This window comes from Alosa sapidissima, chromosome 1 (genome assembly GCF_018492685.1).
Source record: "Alosa sapidissima isolate fAloSap1 chromosome 1, fAloSap1.pri, whole genome shotgun sequence".
Lineage (NCBI taxonomy): Eukaryota > Metazoa > Chordata > Actinopteri > Clupeiformes > Clupeidae > Alosa > Alosa sapidissima.
The window spans coordinates 14,011,391-14,031,155 of NC_055957.1; the positions used below are offsets into that span (position 1 = coordinate 14,011,391).

Consider the following 19,765-nt stretch of genomic DNA (forward strand, 5'->3'; position numbering starts at 1 on the left):
CTTCCTCCCTTTTCTATGTCATTTCCGATGTTCATTCATAGGGCCCAAGGAAAGTATTTTTTTTAATGTAAAATACAAATATTGTGTCTATGACATCTTCATACTTGCAGTTTTTGTGCGCGTGACAGACAGCGTGCAGTAACTTTGTAGTTAAATCAAACGGCGTGCAGGACGAAGGTAAGTTAATGCAGTTCCGTCATTCTGCATGCAGAGCTAACGTTAATGTTAGCTGCCGCTAGCACAATAAACAGTGCAACATAAAATAGTAGCTCCACCTGGTCATCAGAAATTAAGACAATTAACGTTAACATACACAACATAACTTAATTCAGCATGGTGACCGTAAAAAATAGTTGCATGTGGACAATTAATTTACCATCTAACGCTAAGTAACACTGATATTGTGCCTGTCTTTGCTAACGTTGCCTTCAGGTCGAAAATGGGGGATATTAAGAATTTCCTTTATGCGTGGTGCGGTAAGAAAAAACTTACACCCAGCTATGATATTAAGGCAGCTGGAAATAAGAACCGGCAGAAGTTCATTTGTGAGGTAAGGTTAAATGACTACCAAGATGAGCCATCACATTTCTTGACTGTGTGAACCTGTACTGGTGCGATAGCTGACTTTGTCATGATCACATACCTAACGTAAGGTTCGTGTGGACGGATACAACTACATTGGAATGGGAAACTCCACCAACAAGAAAGACGCACAGTCCAACGCAGCCCGCGACTTTGTCAATTATCTTGTGCGTGGAGGCGAAATGAACTCAAGTGAGGTCCCTGCTCTGGGGGTGAGTGTAGCGCGGTCTTCTGCTAAGGTCCCGTATAACATCATCACAAGTGTAGTAAGTTAAGCATTTGCTCTGACCTGTTTTTCATAAAACTTTTCTATTCTAGCCAAGTGCACCTGACCCAAGTGAAACAGATGGCCGTAGTGGATTTGGGGATCTCCCTGCTGCTGGACCTCTGCCTCCACATTTGGCAATCAAACAGGAACAGGGTAGGTTGGTTTGCTAGTTTGATCTGTCTGAACTGAAACCAGGTTTAACTTCTGGCTGTTGGTTCAGACCTTGGGCCATCGTTTCCCAACCTTGAGGTTGAGACCCCATGTCTCAGTCCCAGAGACTCGTTTACTTATTGTGTAATTAATCTATCTACATTATATAAATCTTCAATGCTTGTGTTTGTCTTCTCACTTTAATCACTTCAGGTCTGACGGGGCATGATGCTGGACCAGCCCCAAGTGGTAAAAGTGGCCTTGGCTACTCTGGGTACAACAGCAGTAATGCTGAGTGGGAACGAGGAGCTAATTTGAAGGAGTATTACGCAAAGAAAGACCAGCAAGATGCAGAAGCGGTAGGTGTTTCTCTGCTGTTTCGCTGCGTAGTCACACATTAAAGAATCTGGTGGTGGAAAGCTACTTTCATGTTGGTAGATGTGGGCGAGTGTTTTCAGTGACATTAATTTGACATCATCTGAGCTGTTGTATCTTAACAGCAAAATGTGAGGATTAACAGTGGTGGTGTCTTAGCAGAACCCTTTCAATGCAACGTTGTATCAATGACGTACTGTAATGTCCCCCCTCTTCCTTTAGACCTATGAATCTGAGGAAGTTGATCTGAATGCAGGTCTCCATGGCAACTGGACACTGGAAAATGCCAAGGCTCGTTTGAACCAGTTCTTCCAAAAGGAGAAGAACCAGACTGATTACAAATACAGCCAAGTGGGGCCTGACCACAACAGGTCAGGCCGGGTCACACGAGACCTCTCCCAGAAACAGACATAGTGTGAATGATGATAAAGTTGTTCACCGTCTCTGTCACTTCTCACCTAAATCCAAGCACTGTGTGTCTTTATGGGGAATAGGTTTATTTAGGTTTGTACAGGAAAAAGGCATCATTTAGTGGCTAGACTAGGCTAGCCAGTGTGTAAGTGAACATGTAATAGATATGGGAACTGTATGTTTTTCTGCCGGACTACAGTGATGATGGAGACCTCCTTGGTGTGTCGAGAACCCCTGGGAGATCTCATACAACCTCCATAAAGTCAGAATCAGCAGTTGCTTCTGATGTTGAGCCACAATATTCACACTACCTTCTGTTACATATTCAAGGGATGTTAAAGGGACTATGCAGTTTTGGTCGCTTTTTGCTCGCTGTTTTCTCTACAGAGTTCCCCCTACAGCTTCCGAGTATATATTTTTACTATGATGCTGATAATGGAACTCTCTTGAAAGGGTCCATATATTTTACAACACTCCTCGCTCGTCTACTGACTCTTCTTTCCCTGTTCCTATGACAACGGTTTACTCACTTTCTGCTTCTCTCCGCCGGCTCTGCCATGACTAATGTCTGAGAAACTCAATCGCTACCTTGTTCCACCTGATGCCTGGCGTGTATGTGTGTAGTGCCGTAGTTTTTTACATTGAGAGACCGCAAGACTTTCTGACTCTGAGGCCAGCGGCTCGCTGGACCAAAGTTGCAAGGCTGTTTTTTCCGCTCACAGACACTAGGGGGAAGCGAGACGACCACCATTCAACCCAGAAACCAATGACTTAAGTTAAGATAAATTTAGCTAAAAAACTGCATAGTTCCCCTTTAAATGGAAATTCCGTTATGTCTTAAAAAATGCATTGTTAGCATGGCTAGATGCCCCTTAGTTAAGTGTAGTGAATATGAAACCAGATAGCAACTGCTGAAGCTTTCTTTGACATCAGTAGTGGCATACTTCATCAAGGCTGCCAAAGTCCTCTGACTGGCTTTTTCAGTCAGTGGATTTTGGCTCACCATGTCAGTGAAAGGTCAGAGTATTATTGGGCTGATGATGATACCAGAAATCACAACCTTTCATGTTAAAAACATGTGACATCACTTAGGGTGAACTAAGCTGTCACATGGAGTAACATGCTGTGGGAATGAGATGGGTAATGTCTGGTTGTGATTTCTGGTGTCACTTCCCCACTAGGACTGGAAGGCTGTGGACACTGGAAAACAGTTCTGATTGGCTGGCGGAAGTCTGGCAGAAAAACATACATGTTCTTGATGTGGGGCAGTGTGGACATGTTAAGGTTCTCCCTTGCAGCTGGCCATTGCTTGTGAAGCTTTGAGGTCAGTTAAGAGTGTGCTCGTGAATGTGCTCGTGAACACTTCAGCTAAGGCCCCATGTCTGAGAGTTTTATATTTGATTTTGCAGGAGTTTCATTGCTGAAATGACCATTTTTGTAAGGCAGCTTGGGAGAAGTAAGTGCTCTATTTTTGTCTTTCAGCCACTCTGTGGTCCTATATTGGCTCTTAAAAAAATGTGCCAGTAGTTGTCACGGTTGCCATTTTAATTTGTCACTTATTGCATTCATGTCTTTGATGTTTTTGTTTGTTTTTAACAGAGATAATTGCCCGTGAACATGGCTCCAACAAGAAGTTGGCAGCCCAGTCCTGTGCTCTGTCTATTGTCCGGCAGCTGTACCATCTGGGCGTGATTGAAGCCTACACTGGACTGACTAAAAAGAAAGAGGGTGAGACGGTGAGTGGAGTGGCCTATGTGTACGGTACTTCCTCGTATGGAAATGCATTTTAAAATGGAGTCGCCAAAACTGAAAGTGAAATTATAGGACTCCATTTCTACGGTCCTGAGAAATTACTTTCATTTTTCATTCAGAGTTAATCACAAAGTGAATCATTTCACTCTGGTGTTCAATGCTTTATTCAGGTGGAGGTTTATGAAGTGACTGTACCAGATGAAGTGGTGCACCAGCTTCAGAGTGTCACCCAGGAACTGGGTATTCAGATCCCCTCACCTGTAAGTGCCTCCCCTTGGCTTCTCAACTCTGCAGTGTGATTCTGTGCGATATTGTGGTAGTTGAAAATGAGTGTGCATGGTAACATGACATTGGTTGTCATGGTCTCTGTCTACTTTAGCCCCAGGATCCGAGCACCCCCGTGTCTCTGGTTCAGGGAAAGTTGGCCCATTTTGAGCCCTCTCAGAGGCAGAGTGCAGCCGGTGTGGTGCCATGGTCTCCCCCGCAGGTCAACTGGAACCCGTGGACCAGCAGCAACATTGATGAAGGCCCTCTGGCTTTTGTAAGTCCATTCTGTTTCACCATTTATAGGTCTGTGGATTTGGATTTGTTCCACATACCTTCTCCTCTATTCCTCTGTGTGTAGTAGTGGTAGAATCTGATAATCTAATGCAGTGCACTTTGGGTAGTGCGCACTTAAAAAAAGACTGCTGATAGTGCATGGTTCTGGTTCTGTAAAAGGCAAGCATAGTGTCTCAGGTCCTGCTCTAATTAGTACTTATACTAAATACAATATAACCTTTACTTTTAAGGTGTGTGTGTGTGTGTGTGCATTTTTAGTGTACCCCAGAGCAAATAAGTTCAGACTTGTTGGCTGAGCTGAACTATCAACTAGAGAATGATGAAAACCTCCAGATGGTGAGTTGTTTTAAAAAGATTGAAATTAAATCTCCTCATTTGATATACTGGTGTATTTGCTTTTCCTGATGTTCTGTCATTTCTGTTTATATGAGCTGTGCGGTTCGGTTTTCTCTTTCCAGGGGATAAAGGAGAGGGACCAGCTCCCGGTGAAGAAATTTGAGGAGGAGATCATGAATGCCATCCACCACAACCCTGTAGTCATCATCCGCGGAGCGACAGGCTGCGGCAAAACCACACAGGTTCCCCAGTTCATCCTGGACTACTTCATCAAGAACAACCGTGCTGCAGATTGCAACATAGTCGTGACCCAGGTGACGACCACATCAGAGATATGTCATGACTAAAGAGATATGACTTACTAAAGAAGCCTATTTGATGCTCATGAAGACTGCTTTGTTGGTGATGGTTTTTGTCGCTGCTTTGGTTCTTTGGTTGGGCCAGCAAGGATTTCTTATGGCCTTTACTTAACTGTGTATTCATTTCCTATAAGAATCATGTTTTTACTTTATTTGTTACAGAAACAACATTCAAAACATACAATTTTGTTTTACTTGCGCATAAGGTTTAAGTTTTGTGCAATTGCGAGGGGTACTGAGATGACTAACTCTGGTGTTTTTGCCCTCAGCCTCGGCGTATCAGCGCTGTGTCTGTGGCCGAGCGTGTGGCCTACGAGAGGGGAGAGGAGGTGGGCAAGAGCTGTGGCTACAGTGTGCGCTTCGAGTCCGCTCTGCCCAGACCTCACGCCAGTGTGATGTTCTGCACCGTGGGTACGTACAGCACCTCGCCGCAGCATCTCGCCACAGCATTGCTCCATCTCTGATTCATCATCTGTCTAGAGGTGTACTTGATGGCCTTGCTCACTTACAGGGGTGCTTCTGAGGAAGCTGGAGGCTGGAATCAGAGGGATCAGTCATGTGATCGTTGATGAAATCCACGAGAGGGATCTTAATGTAAGTGCTGTATGGATGTGTGTGTGTAGGCACCACCCTATGTGAGGGGTGTCTAGTTCTCTGAAGCCCTATCATATCAGCAGGCTGATAGTTTCACTGTTTGGCTTGGGCTGAATTCACTGTTTGGCTTGGGCTGAATTCACTGAAGGCCACTTGCTGTGATGGATGTTTTATTGTTTGATGGCCCATTTCAGTTATTTCACAATAGCTCCAAAATTTGGAGTCTTTCAGTAGATTTCTCTTCATGTAATTTTTATAAAGCCTGTTTAGTAATGATAAGCCCTGATTGACACCCTCCAGACAGACTTTCTGATGGTTGTTCTGAGAGATGTGGTCCAGGCGTACCCTGATGTCCGCGTCATACTTATGTCTGCCACCATCGACACCACCATGTTCAGGGATTACTTCTTCAATGCCCCAGTCATAGAGGTGTTTGGACGCACTTTCCCTGTACAAGGTGAGTGAAATATTTTTCCATAAAATCATGATTCATAGTGATCAAGCTCTCTGCTCTTCTTATTGAGAATACAGATGTTTTCTGCACCTCTGGATGTAATGACGCATGATTTCTCTAATTGTGCCCACCCCCTTCAGAGTATTTCCTTGAGGACTGTATCCAGATGACTCAGTTCATCCCCCCTCCCATGGATAAAAAGAGAAAGGACAAAGATGACGATGGAGAAGAGGAGGTATTCTTTTTGTCAATATTTTCCACTGTGAAAACACTCACATGGTTGGTCAGTTGAGCAACACACTCTGGCTCTCAGTCTGTGAGTGAGCTGTTTTGATATTTGTATTGAGCGCTCCTTTCACCCCGGTTTCCTCATCCCAGCTGGGACACTCGACACACCCTGATCAAGTTGACCCTGTCTGAGTCTGTCCACCCTAAGACCATCTGTCCTCTCTCTCTGTCCACCCCCAGATGAACTGTAACCTGATCTGTGGAGAGGAGTACGGCCCTGAGACCAAGCGCTCCATGTCTCAGCTGAACGAGAAGGAGACCTCCTTTGAGCTGATCGAGGCCTTGCTCAAGTACATCGAGACACTGAAGGTGTGCGGGGCTGTGCTGGTCTTCCTGCCCGGTTGGAACCTCATTTTTTCCATGCAGAAGCACCTGGAGAATAACCCGCACTTTGGTGGGTGAACGTGTTGTTCGCTCAGTCACTGTTGTTCTATTACAAGGAGAAACTAAATATCGATGTGAGCGTGACCTGTTGAAATATTAATGTGTGTGTGTGTGTGTTTGTGTGTCTCTGTTGGATGGTGCAGGAAGTCAGCGCTACAGGATCTTGCCTTTGCACTCTCAGATCCCCAGGGAGGAGCAGAGAATGGTGTTTGAGCCCGTGCCCGAGGGTGTGACCAAGGTCAGTCTTAGTTTTTGGTCAAGAGTTGAACACAGCCAATAAACGTGTGTTCACTGTAGCCCTTAATGGTTTACTTTTTTTTTTACAGGTGATTTTGTCAACCAATATTGCAGAGACCAGTATTACCATCAATGATGTTGTCTACGTCATTGATTCTTGCAAGTAAGCGCTTTTGTTGGGATCATAATCCATAGTAATTCCAGGACATGCAGTGCAAGATGTTCCTTAAAGATATGTGTTCTCGCCACAGAAAAAAGGGCCTTAACCACCCAGACATGAATATGAAACACTGCCAAAATATATTAAACTAGGTTGCATAATCGTGAGAAAATGACCGGTATACTGATTGTATACTATACTGAAGCCACATACATTGGGGCAAAGGTGCTGCCCCTCACAACTGTCCTACCACATACAGTGCCAACCATTCTCTAAACCAGCTGATTCTAATTGTGCTAATCTGATCTTTAGAATTCTGGCATTCAAGTGAAGATATATCTATGATATGAAGGTGTGGCAACCACTCTGAACATGAACCTCCTCTGTTGTAGACAAACTCAGAGGTAGAAATTCCTACCACATTCGTTCAACTATTCACTAAACCAGCTGTATGGCTCAATGTTCTCAGGCACTGTGCCTGGTTTCAGACATGGGCCAGGCTGTTTACGATTTGAAAATAGATGATTATATATAATGGCTTCAAAGGTTTCAGATAACTTCAGGCATGGAAATGTTCCTCGCTTTAAGCTCTGTTGCTGATCCTAATTAGCACAACGCTTCAGTCAGTAAGTCGAAAAATTATTGATTGATTGATTGATCAGTGCACAAGCAGAGGGACTACAGGGCAGAGCTTACTTTCTGGGCTTTGCCCATCTCTATTCACTCAGGGGAGGGCTTATACTAAGTGGAGATCTCATTTCTTCATCAATACCCCTTCTCAGGACCATCGCCAAAAAAACAGGGGAATGTCTGGAAAGTGTACCACCATTTATTTTGACATCAAATAACTAAGCCTGTTCTAAGCCGCACTGTGGCCAGTTATCTTCCAGATAAAATCATTACTGTATGTCTGGCTCCATAACCTCATATCTCACTTTATGGCCCAGTTAATGTTTTCTAAAACTAGGCTACAAATGACCTAATGAACCTTCAACTTTCAGTCGCACAGGAAAAAAGTGGAGGGGGCCAATTTGTTTTATTATTGGGCAAAAAAGGTATTTAGTGTCGGGAGTGAACATGTAAGGAGCAGAATATAATAGAAGATGGTGTTACAACACAGTTAACGCTCCACTGGAAATAAATGCACTCGCTAAAGAGCCTTCCGTGCATGAAGTCCATAGAAAGTGGTTCAAATCAACTTCACGTCTCTCCATTAAGCCCTATGAAGAGACTCTGTGCAGATTTTTCCAGTCCTAAATCTCTGAGTATCTTCTTAAGTTGTTGTTTTCTAAATTTCATAGCTCACATTTTTTTCACACAGTAGTTTGACACTTTTTGTCTACATTTTTCCTGCCCACAGGCAAAAAGTGAAGCTATTTACATCCCATAATAATATGACCAACTATGCAACAGTCTGGGCCTCGAAGACCAACCTGGAACAGAGGAAGGGCCGAGCTGGCAGAGTCCGGCCTGGTTTCTGCTTCCACCTCTGCAGCAGCGCCCGCTTTGACAGGTGACCTCATGCTTCTCATTGCAGCCTTGCTCCATGTGAAACTGCTTTGTCTGCTCTCTGTCTATTGCAGTCCTGTGACGGTGCTGGTTAGGCTGACGGCAAGAGCAGTTCCGGTGGTTAACACTGGATCAGGCTTTGTTTGGTGATGTTTTGCTATCTTAATTCCATGATCCAGCTCTACGTCTCCTCTCGCCCACTGCGGACATCTGATGAGTGTCTGCTATCACAGCCTAACATCAACATTAAGATTTCAAAGTCAAGACTCTTTTTCTGTGATCCCTTGTTGATGGAATGATTTACCTACTAGTGATGGTGACAGTTTTGTGATATTCAACAAGCGTTTAAAGGCTGTTTACCTCATATCTAACTAATAGATTCTTACTTTTGGTTTGTATGTTTATGGTTACTGTTCTATTGTTACATTCTATTTTTGTCTGTTACTAATTAATACATTAAGACATGAATTAATTTTAATGCAATGTGTATCAATGTCACTGTTAAGTCGCTTTGGATAAAAGTGTCTGCTTTTAGTTAGGAACCATTACCCTAACCATTACCATAAACATGTGATATGAGACTTGTTTGACATGTGAGTGAGATCTAGTCCTCTGTGCATAGGCTGGAGACCCACATGACTCCGGAAATCTTCCGCACGCCACTGCATGAAGTGGCCCTCAGCATCAAGCTGCTCCGACTGGGAGCCATTGGCCACTTCCTGTCCAAAGCCATCGAGCCGCCACCACTGGACGCCGTCATTGAGGCGGAACACACACTCAGAGGTGCAGCTCAGATCATGCCTATATATCCTCACGACTCTCTCTGCACACATAAAATATCAGTCTAATGTTGCCTTCCTCAATTAATGACTAGAAGGCACTGGTCTCCAACTTCCATAACAGCACAGCCCTCTTATTTGCCTTATTTTAATCAGTGTAAGTAAAATCTGAAATCTGATCTGCTGCAGAGTTGGATGCCCTTGACTCTAATGATGAGCTAACTCCTCTGGGTCGCATTCTGGCCAAGCTGCCCATTGAGCCGCGCCTCGGCAAGATGATGATCATGGGCTGCATCCTTAAGTATGTTTTCAAACTTACATTAATATGCTCAATTAATTCAGTTCTCATGAAAGAAATCATCTTTTTTTCTTATCATCTTCCCTTAACAGGGAAATCGGCATATTCTTGGGAAACATCTTGGAAGGTTGCCAGATTAATGTCTGTTTTTTCCCCCTCAGTGTTGGTGATGCAGTTTGCACCATCTCAGCAGCTTCCTGCTTCCCAGAGCCCTTCATCAGCGAGGGTAAACGCCTGGGTTTCGTGCATAGGAACTTTGCCGGCTCACGCTTCTCTGACCACGTGGCCCTGTTGTCTGTGTTTCAAACCTGGGATGAAGTTCGGTAAGCCAATTATAACCTTTAACAATTTTGCATAAGATTGTTTCGCTTTCTTCCGTTTGACATGTTTATGCTGCTTTATAATCATGTTATGTGGAGTGCTGAGTGAGTTTCCACCATATGTATTGGAATAGTTTTCGTTTTGTGTATTACTTCTCATAATGTGTATTTTTTTAAAAAAAAATTTCCTTTCTCTCCCCTTGCAGAATGGGTGGAGAAGACGCAGAGACAAGGTTCTGTGAGCACAAGCGACTTCACATGTCCACTCTCAGGATGACCTGGGAGGCCAAAGTGCAGCTGAAGGACATTCTCGTCAATGCCGGTTTCCCTGAGGGTGTGTTGCTCTGTTAAAATCTAGAATTGTTTGAAAAAAGAAAATGGCTGTCTGTTGTGAGTAATATTGGAAATTGACCTTTTTCACAGCAGCCATTTCTGATATGAAATATATGGCAGGCCCAGGTGTTACTAATGACATTAATTAAGGTTGTGATTCTGCTGCACTTAAATTGAACAGACTTCATTAAGGTATTTAGTAACACCTATGCTTGCCCTACTATTTCATGTCAAAATGGATGCTGTGAAAAGGGTCTATGTGGCAGTGTTCAAGGATGAAATTATCCTGGTAGTGAAAATAGCTTGAGTCCTTTACCTTTGTCCTTACCTCCCTACAGAATGCCTTATGAACCAGATGTTCAACAATGTTGGCCCTGATAACAACCTGGATGTGGTCATCTCCCTGCTAACTTTTGGCTCCTACCCCAACGTGTGCTACCATAAAGAGAAAAGGAAGATTTTGACTACTGAGGGCCGAAATGCCCTCATCCACAAGTCCTCCGTCAACTGCCCCTTCAGCAACCATGACTTGACATACCCTTCTCCATTCTTTGTCTTTGGAGAAAAGGTTGGTTTGTGGATCCACCTCGATTTTACCCAGTTTGTGCACATTTGCAGGAAAGATTTGCAGAAAGACCTGACCTTGTTGAACTGTGTTTCAGATCAGAACACGTGCCATCTCAGCTAAAGGAATGACTATGGTCAGCCCTCTGCAGCTCCTCCTGTTTGCTGCGAAAAAAATCACCTCCAACGGTGACGTTGTGGAGCTTGACGATTGGTAGGTGTCTAATAAATGGCATTCACATGTTTTATGCTGGTGTTATATCACATAAATTCATGTAAAACAGCTACACAAAGATCGCTTACCAGTTATGCTCGTCTCCCTTTCCCATAGGATCAAGCTGCGCATTCCCCATGAGGTGGCGGGCTCTGTGGCAGCCTTGCGAGCGTCACTGGAAGCTCTGGTGGTAGAAGTAACCAAAGACCCAGAGTATATCAATCAGCTGGACCCACCCAACCAGCGCATGCTCAACGTGCTGCGGCTCATCTCCAAGCCCTCCTCCAGCGGGATCAACCTGATGGCCAGCAACCCAAGGTAGAGATTCTATCGGGCTTAAGACTCCTGTTTTCCTGACATGGTTTAGCTTTGTGAAAATGCTGACCCTTCCCGGTTTCCCCATCTCTCCACAGATTTGGCGATGGTCCTCGACCTCCAAAGATGGCCAGATTTGATGGAGGTGGTGACAGAGGGTTCAGGGGGCGTGGTGGGCACGAGGGAGGAGGCTACAGAGGCGGCGGCGGCGGCTACAGAGGGGGTGGAGGATACCGTGGAGGAGGAGGATATGGTGGTGGGGGGTATAGGGGCAGGGGTGGCTATGGAGGAGGCGGAGGCGGGTACAGGGGTGGGTATGGGGGTGGAGGAGGCGGAGGCGGGTACAGGGGTGGGTATGGGGGTGGAGGTGGTGGAAGAGGTTTCAGGGGTGGATTTTAAGGAAATTAACTTCCTTGCTGAAAAGAATTGTTTCTGTTAATACACCTTGTTTAAAGTGTTAATTTGTTAAGAAATAGTCTTTATTTTACTTCCTTATGTTTTCCAGGCAATATTCCATTAATCTTCCACAAAAAAAAAAGCCATGAATGTTTAAATGCCAGTACAGCTTTACCTTAGTCTAATCAGCGTGTTTAGTGTTTATGGAAATGCTTGCAGTAATTGATTCGACCATACTGTGCTGTCATCTATTGTATTTATATTCACGTCTGCATCCATGTCTGTAAAGTTGATTTATAAACAATCAAAAGAACAATAATCAAAAACTTTATTAATTCATTTTCCACAAGGTTTCAAAAACTCAAATGTGTCCATTTGTAATACTGTATACTTGAAATATTCAACACGTACCCAGAGGGCAGGCATAACAAAAGACACAACCAATGAAAACAAGGTATTAAAAACTTTGTAAGAATGTAGTTTGATCAAAATTATCCCTACATTTGTGACGTGTAACTTTCACATCTTTGTGAACAGAATTTATTCTCCAGACACAACTATTACCAGTGAACTGTTCAGTTACCCTCGACAGTTTTTCAAAGTCGCAAGCTTAAGCAATTGTCCACATCTTGTGCAGAAGGCCTACTTCTCCCATGCTGTTGGACTCTAACTTGTTAGTGCTCATCTCCAGACTAAGGTTCTGGATGGCCTTGGACAGTTGGCCTGTCTCACTCTTGTCTCCTGCGGCCGTGCACTCCGGCTCATCGTGAGTCACACTGCAGGGGCTGTTGTCAGGCACTAGGATAGTCACCCCATAGCCCTGGTTGTCATGGATGTGATTGTTAGACAGTTTCAGCTGGGGCTGAGGAAGGACCTGGCAGTAAAGAGCAGAATTTAGTGCTTTCATTATCATTTAATCTGCCACAAATCATGACAAATGGTGCAATTGGATTTATAGCAGTATGTGGCAGTACAGTATATGTCATCCAGCCATAACATTAAACTTTAACTTGGACATTCACTAACAAAAACAAACACTACACTGAAAGTAGCTTAATTTAAACATCTACTTAATTCTGATAAAACAATGCTGCTGTCAAAGTTCAACTCTAGATAAACATTACCTCACAATGAAGGACCGATGACTGCAAACTAGCAGCTAGATCTAACCACTGCTTATCCTGATTGGCTACATGATAGTGTGCCCAAGTTAGCCATTCAAGAGATAGTGTTTTCTCTTACAAAATCAAAAAAAATGATTCTTTTAAAATGACCGGGAGAAGAGTCTGTACCTTCATGTTGATGCCTCCGAGGGCGCTCTTAATGTCCTTGGTGGAGGGGTTGCTGCAGTGGTGTATCTCATTTCCATTCAGCTCTGCACAGCTTCCTGGGTAGAGCTCTATCCCTGCTCCCTGATAAAGTTTCCACACAAAACATGACTTACAGGCGATACAGTAGCCTGGCTACAAACTTTCATTAAATTATTATTCAGTAACTGACACCGTTGAGATATAGCTGCAATCAAGAGAGTATTAACATGCAACAGGGTGAGTGGAAGGTGAGAACTGACATGCCCTTTCATAATATGTCTCTCCTGAGCTGATGTTAAACAGTGTGTCAGTGTTTTACCTGTGCACCAGTGACTTCACAGTTGGACATGATGAGTGACGCCCCGGTCAGCACACACACACCTGTGCCCTCGCACCTGAGCACACAGTTCTCCAGAGTCATGCGGCCTGACTCCACCACCACGATGCCATCGCATGTGCCACGCTGCACTAGGGTCAGGTTCTGCAGCGTAACCTGAGCAGCTTTGGAGGCCACAAAGTTGTCATGGGACGGGTGGGAGATGATCACCACCTCTTGCCGCTCTCCAGCCCCTGGAAATAACAGAAACCCAATCCTTCAAAGTGGTATATTCAGTGACTGCCAAACCACACAGTCTGTCAATTATGCTTTGGATGGAGCAGTGCTGTAAGTTCACAAGAACTTTGGTGCCCATGCTAAAGGTCTTGAGACATCTTTGAAAGTACAGCCTCTGCTGAACTTTCTTGAGAATGCAGTTTGTGTTGAGAGACCATGTGAGGGTGTCAGATGTGTAGAACAAGGAATCTACAGTTATTAACGAGCTCAAAAGATGACTCATGGATGGATATAGGAATGTGACTTGCTCTGTTTGTTTCTCTGTTCTGAAGTCAATGATTTCTCTTGTCTTAGTGACATTTAGAGAGTGTTGTCATGGCACCACATGATGATAAAAAGTCTTCCACTTCACTCTTCTTCTAGGCCCTTTTCATCACTATTGCCTATTAACCCAATCTCTGTGGTGTGATGCGTGAATATAGCGATGCTGTTGTTGTCATGCTTGGCAACACAGTCGTGTGTGAACTGTCTGGTCTGCCTGTTAGATAATCGAATAGCATGTTACAGATAGTTGCTTTAGCCAAGACCTTGTGAGTTTCAACACAACCTTGGATGGTACAAAGAGATAAAAGCAGAGCTAGTCTATAAACAACATTCTAACATAGCACTTTTGTAGGTAATACACTATGCGGTACAGTTTGCATTAATTGTTTTGAGAAATGCACTAACTGTTGTGTTTATGGTAATTATGATTCAAGAGATGCCCCAAAGCGACTGAAAAAACTGTAACTCATCAGACATCCGAACCACATTTTAAAAACATTTTGTATTTTAGAGATGACCTTGGAAATGCAAACCAATTGTGTCCAAATCTTAATCTTACAACAGAATTCTATGAACTCAGACATTCGTTTTCCTATGGTAATAAAATGGACAAGAACGATGAGGGGAAATGCTTAGTGGAAACAGATTAAAACAGAGAATTTCCCACTTCACTATGCTGTAATCGGGGCGTACATATTAGCCTTTCGCCCTCCTCATTCGGACATGATTTGGTACCTTTGATGGTGATGTCATCAGTGAGAGACGCCAGCGCAGCAGCTTTGTAGTCCCCAGGGAAAATTACCACTGTGTCTCCGGAGTAACATGCATCCAGAGCCTCAGGCAGCGTCTCGTGCTGCTGAATCAGCGTGTCCTCAGCAAAGCTCTTGATCTGGGTGGAGCCACCACACATTTACCACAGACCATAAGTAAAAGATAATGCCACTAGCCCAGTATATGCAGTCATTTAACTGTTAGGCTTAATTAGCCAACTAATGACATTAAATGGCTTCTAACATTATTAGGACAGAATGTACAAGTAAACCACATAATTGAAAATTATTAACTATTGCAAACTATTTGTTTTACAGTTTTTAAGATGTTAACGTGTGTTCCAGCTCACCATGTCTGTAGTCATCATTTGTGCCACTATGTGAGTGACCTTCTTTCCATTCAGTCTCTGTCCTTTTCTGCGCTTGTAGATTCTGGGGTAAAATGGCCCATGGCTTCTGTAGAAGGACAGAACAGTTTCACAATCCAAGTGACACTCTCACTATCCATAGACACACCTAAATGGCATCCATTTTTCAATACTGTTCTTTCCTAAGTCTTAGATCTTCCCAGAACTTCAGAAGGCCACAGAGCATGGACATCTCGTAGTATTTCTTCCAGCACTCCACAGCCTCCCCGGGTGAGGCGTCCCCTCTGATGCTGGACTGGAACTTGGTGAGCTCCAGCCTCTTGCTGCGGTATTCTTCCAGAGTCCGTCTGTAGCGCTCGCTAATTGGCCCTGGAATTGTTCCATCCTGGATGTCGTAGTGTCTGCAGGTATATTAAAATTCAAATGATGACTGTATTTAGTTAAGAAGCCATAAGGCAATAATACAAATGTGAGGAGAAGGGTAATTCCATGTCAATTCAACCAGGGCCCACGCACTTAGGTCTCAAAACATTTTGAAAAAATTACCAGGTGTACGTACCTATGTTACTCAGGAGACACACTGTAAAATTACTTTAATGCAAGATCAATACTTTCCAAGATACAGCCAGTTTAACAGGGGGAGGGGGTGTCAATTGTGTTTCCAAGCCCACAGCACAAGAACTAAACCATGTAGAAGGCTCACATTTTACATGCTGGTACATAAATAGGAATAGTATGTAGCAAAATCGTCACGTTTGGTCTGGATGATCCTGCATGGTCATAGCTGTCCCTCAAAGTTGATAAAAATTTTATTGGAGTTTTTGGATAGGCTCTGTTTACATTACATTACATTACATTACATTTAGCAGACACTTCTTGACCAAAGTGACTTACATATGTCAGCTATATTACAAGGGATCACATTGTCCCCGGGACAACTTTCAGGCTACTGCACACTAGCCCAGCTCCTTAACCACTACACTACCACCGCCCCTTTAGGCCTTCAGAAGACATATTTGTAATCAACATAGGCTCTTAATTTATTTTCCTTATTGAGATAGGTAGAAACACTCTCACAAAAAACAATGAACAGAAAATAAATTCCTTCAGGGTCTGAACAGCAGACCTCACAAGTCTGAAAAATCATTTTGGATCTCATTTTCAGAGCACCCAAGACCTTGTGGGATTGTACAAAGGTTTTTTTTAGATATGTTTTTTCTTTATTCTCCATGATCCCTTCTTTTTAAAAACACCAATTTGACCTGCATTTTTTTCTTTTTTATTGATGTGGAATGACCCAAAAATAATTTTACTTTCAGTATTGCATTTCTGATTATGTTGTAAAAATCCTGTTCTGTTAAAGGGCATAATAAAACATTAACGTCAAAAAAGTTCTACACTTTAAATACACACATATAAATTGTAGCAGGAATTCAACAATTTTATTTTTAACACTGCCATTATAATTTTAACAAGCTTGACAACTCACAGTTGTATGCGTTTCTCAATGAGTCCAGCATACTCATCACACTCCTCTTCATCATCCCAATCTCTCCAGAGAAAATCATAGAAAAACCTGTGGAGTGTCATTGTCAATCATTTAAGGAATACAAATATTGTCGGTTGAAAGCACAGCAAAGTATAGCTACTTTAATTATTCAGCCACATGCTAGATCTTTTTGTTGTGTGTTAATACTTATTACAACACAGCAAATTTTACCTTGCATGCTCCAAAGCCTCTGCAATGTTGTCTACATCAGGATCCTGGCCCTCAACTGGATAGACGTCAAGGATTGGCACAGTGTGATCGTGTTCCCTCAAAATATCTTCCACAAGTTCTCGTGGCAGATTGGCAATATTGGAGGAATATGGTTCAGCAACAGACACTGAAACTCGAAGAGGCTGTGATTTCCCTTCACATCCCGTGCAGTTTACCTATAATATGATAATGGTTATGTAAAATGTTGAAAGAAATAATTGAAAGGTCATATAAGTGATTTCATTTGAGTGATTTCAAAATTATTCAATCAAAACGGAGCTTAATAATGAGGATAGTAATGTTAGTTAATCATGCAACTTCATTCTTAGTGAGGGTGTTTCTTGAATGGTTTGCTAATCAATGTAAGGTGGACTTATTGACCTCGACAAGAACGCCAATGAATGGCAAGTCTCCAATGTCACTGTTTGATGTTACAAGCAAAACTTCAGGCGCTGTTTTCCACACTGCTGTCCAGAACGGAGCGTCGACAAGTTTGTCTGTAATGTAATAGCTGATGGCTTCATCTGCATCTTCAGCCTAAAAGCGACGGTAAACGAAATTATAACTTAATATGAAATATAGACATAATCAATATAAAAGTCAACGTATTTACATTTGCCCCAATTGAAAGTTGTGTTTATAATATAATTAGCTTGTTTGCTAACTTAAGTGATGACAAGTAGGCTAAGTTAATTTGAACTTTCTTCAGTTGACATTAGCGTTAGCTAACTGTGTAGCGTTAAGCCTTACCGAACAAGGTCCAATCATCTTATCACAGTGAAGGGCCACCCTTTCCTCAAAAGAATACGATTTTTTTGAAATATGTATTTGAGGTAACACCTCTGCCTCTTCCATGATATCATCTGGATCTTCGCCATCGGGGTTTGGAGTCAGGAGTTTTCTAGCCAGCGGCACTTTACTCTTAGCACCTTTAGGAGTCGTAACGACAACGTCTGTGCTAGCTGCACTGGCGTTACTGCAGGGCCTTGTGGGGCTATTGGGTGGCGTTTTCGAATTTCTCCCAGACAAGTGCAGAGTTTCACAATCATCTTCATTCGTAACGTCGTCGTTTTCCTTCGTGCTTCCCTCAACGAACGACACAGGGACATCCGAGTCCGCACACGTTGCCATCACTTAATTTGTTCTCCTGGGTGCGGTGTAGCAAGAATGCTGAGGTAAAGTCTCTTGTTACCCAGACAGTTGGATAGCACTTAGCTTCTTGCGCCGTCTTATCAACTTTCACCCGACTAGGCCCACTCGCGAGCCGCGGCCTCCTGGATGTACAAATGCGCGGGAAATTGGCCAAATTGTATGCCATAAATCCCACCTGCTCCCCCAGTGTGTAAGAAAAATACAACTTTTAACATTTAACTGCTGTTCCTCATTTCACCATTAGGGGGGGCCCAAAGATTAGCTGTTTTCCTCATAATTGCAACGACCCACAACGTGCATAATAGGACAGTTGAAATTATTTAAAAAATGGGCTAGTCCTGTTCACCAAGGCCACATTTTCATTTGCTAAATAATTCTTGGAACAATCATTGAGTAGCCTATTATCTTAATTACAGTATCAACCTGATTGGAATGTGTTGATGTGTCAGTGACTTAATCTGATTATAGCCTACATAAAAGGGGAATACAAACAATGTATATATCTTTGTACCAAAGTCTGAATACCCCTAGGGTAAATTCTGGTGATTGCTGAACACATACCACCAACATCCAAAGTAAAGTCCCCTTGGAGAACAATTACTGCTTAATGTGCTCTAGGTCCTTATACCGAGACAATGCACGTTGAAGCATGTCTGAGCTTGAAATGGCAGGATGGCCTTCTGTTTGAGTTTGGAGAACTGGAATGACTCTGACAGAGAGTGTTGACAGTGTGTGCACTTTTGACACTGAAGAATAAATCTAACACTGCTAGCCCCAATTTCTGGCTCTGTTGAAAGGGAAAGATTGATGGGTGACATGGTAATAATGGATGAGCTCAATACAACAGCAGAAGAGAAAAATCCGACAGGTGATGAGAAAGGAAGGAAATTGTCAGACACAAAAGATGTGGTAGTTTCCATTCTTTGAGTGGTTAGATGGAGAAGAAAGGCTCTAAGGGCATACTCAACACTGGGCCTAGTTCACTTGTACCGTGCCGGAGTAAGCCTACGGTTCTCTCCCGTTCTTGGTCTGCACTCACACTATACCATCAAACTGTACCCAGGAATGGTTGAGGTGGCGCATCTTTGCATAGGCGTGATCATAAGCCCAACCGCACCGTGCCCGAGTCCGCCTCCTCAAGCAGACCCAGCGCGGATAAACGTACCGTGCCCAGCTACAGTACAGTGTGATCACACTGGTCAAGCAAACCGGATTTGGGGGTCAAACATAGGCTACTCGGTTACGGTATGGATGGCATAGTGTGAGTAAAGTAAGTTGTAGGCCTATTCATAATTCTTGCCCAAAAAGTGTTTGATTCAGGTTACTCACCTTTCAGATCCATTACTGGAAAGATACTACTTCCTTTTGAATTTTATTTTATTGTATTCAGTGATAAGTGCACATTTGACACTTTGTTTATTAACGTTTGATACAGTTTAATACACATTGTAAAATGTACCATTTTCCCTTCAATGAAAATACATTGTGTAGGCTAAACCATTAAGAGAGGCTATAGGCCTATGTTTAGGCTATCCCAGAGAAACAGATCGTATTAGGCCAACTGAAATTAACTCTCTCTGAAGTTAACTCTACTCCACCCCCATCAAACTGTTTGTTGTGTGAACACACACAAAGCTTTAGAGGATGTTTACACAGAGGTGGGGAATTTAGTGTTTGGCATTGCTAAGTTTTGGTGAGGTGTGGTGTAGGTCTTTGGTGCCACTATGTAGGAATTCTGTAACATTAGTTTATGTGTGCTTTCATCGTTCAGTTCCTATTAGTATTAACCCATTACGTGCTTTATGTTTCTTTATAGGTTACTTGATTGATCGGCATTTCTATATAGCTCTAAATAGTTGTTTACTAAACAGATGTCTGGCACATTAATGA

General features: G+C 43.0%; 2 protein-coding genes across 3 annotated transcripts; one reads left to right on the top strand and one right to left on the bottom strand.

Annotated features, from left to right (window-relative positions):
• dhx9 (DEAH (Asp-Glu-Ala-His) box helicase 9) lies at nt 1–11,770 on the top strand. 2 transcript variants are annotated; one of them, XM_042104035.1, is made up of 28 exons: nt 1–177; nt 433–550; nt 654–794; nt 901–1,003; nt 1,214–1,359; nt 1,598–1,746; nt 3,196–3,242; nt 3,386–3,522; nt 3,709–3,798; nt 3,918–4,079; nt 4,358–4,435; nt 4,558–4,749; nt 5,064–5,205; nt 5,306–5,388; nt 5,689–5,845; nt 5,983–6,077; nt 6,311–6,524; nt 6,658–6,752; nt 6,841–6,914; nt 8,272–8,424; nt 9,043–9,203; nt 9,389–9,500; nt 9,659–9,820; nt 10,024–10,151; nt 10,489–10,718; nt 10,813–10,928; nt 11,046–11,246; nt 11,342–11,770. In XM_042104035.1, the coding sequence occupies exons 2-28, from the start codon at nt 440–442 to the stop codon at nt 11,640–11,642; spliced, it is 3,780 nt and encodes a 1,259-aa protein (XP_041959969.1). In that variant the 5' UTR covers nt 1–177; nt 433–439; the 3' UTR covers nt 11,643–11,770. The 2 variants fall into 2 exon arrangements, with proteins under 2 accessions (XP_041959969.1, XP_041959979.1); XM_042104045.1 differs by lacking the exons at nt 1–177; nt 433–550; nt 654–794; ... (1 more) ...; nt 1,214–1,359; nt 1,598–1,746 and adding an exon at nt 1,759–3,110.
• A 180-nt stretch (nt 11,771–11,950) lies between these two features.
• LOC121718823 (testicular spindle-associated protein SHCBP1L-like) lies at nt 11,951–18,011 on the bottom strand. Its single transcript, XM_042104133.1, has 10 exons — nt 17,474–18,011; nt 17,105–17,260; nt 16,685–16,899; nt 16,454–16,540; nt 15,147–15,365; nt 14,947–15,052; nt 14,562–14,715; nt 13,269–13,519; nt 12,932–13,051; nt 11,951–12,513 (listed from the first exon to the last, which is right to left on the bottom strand). The coding sequence occupies exons 1-10, from the start codon at nt 17,852–17,854 to the stop codon at nt 12,250–12,252; spliced, it is 1,953 nt and encodes a 650-aa protein (XP_041960067.1). The 5' UTR covers nt 17,855–18,011; the 3' UTR covers nt 11,951–12,249.
• Nucleotides 18,012–19,765: the final 1,754 nt, after the last annotated feature.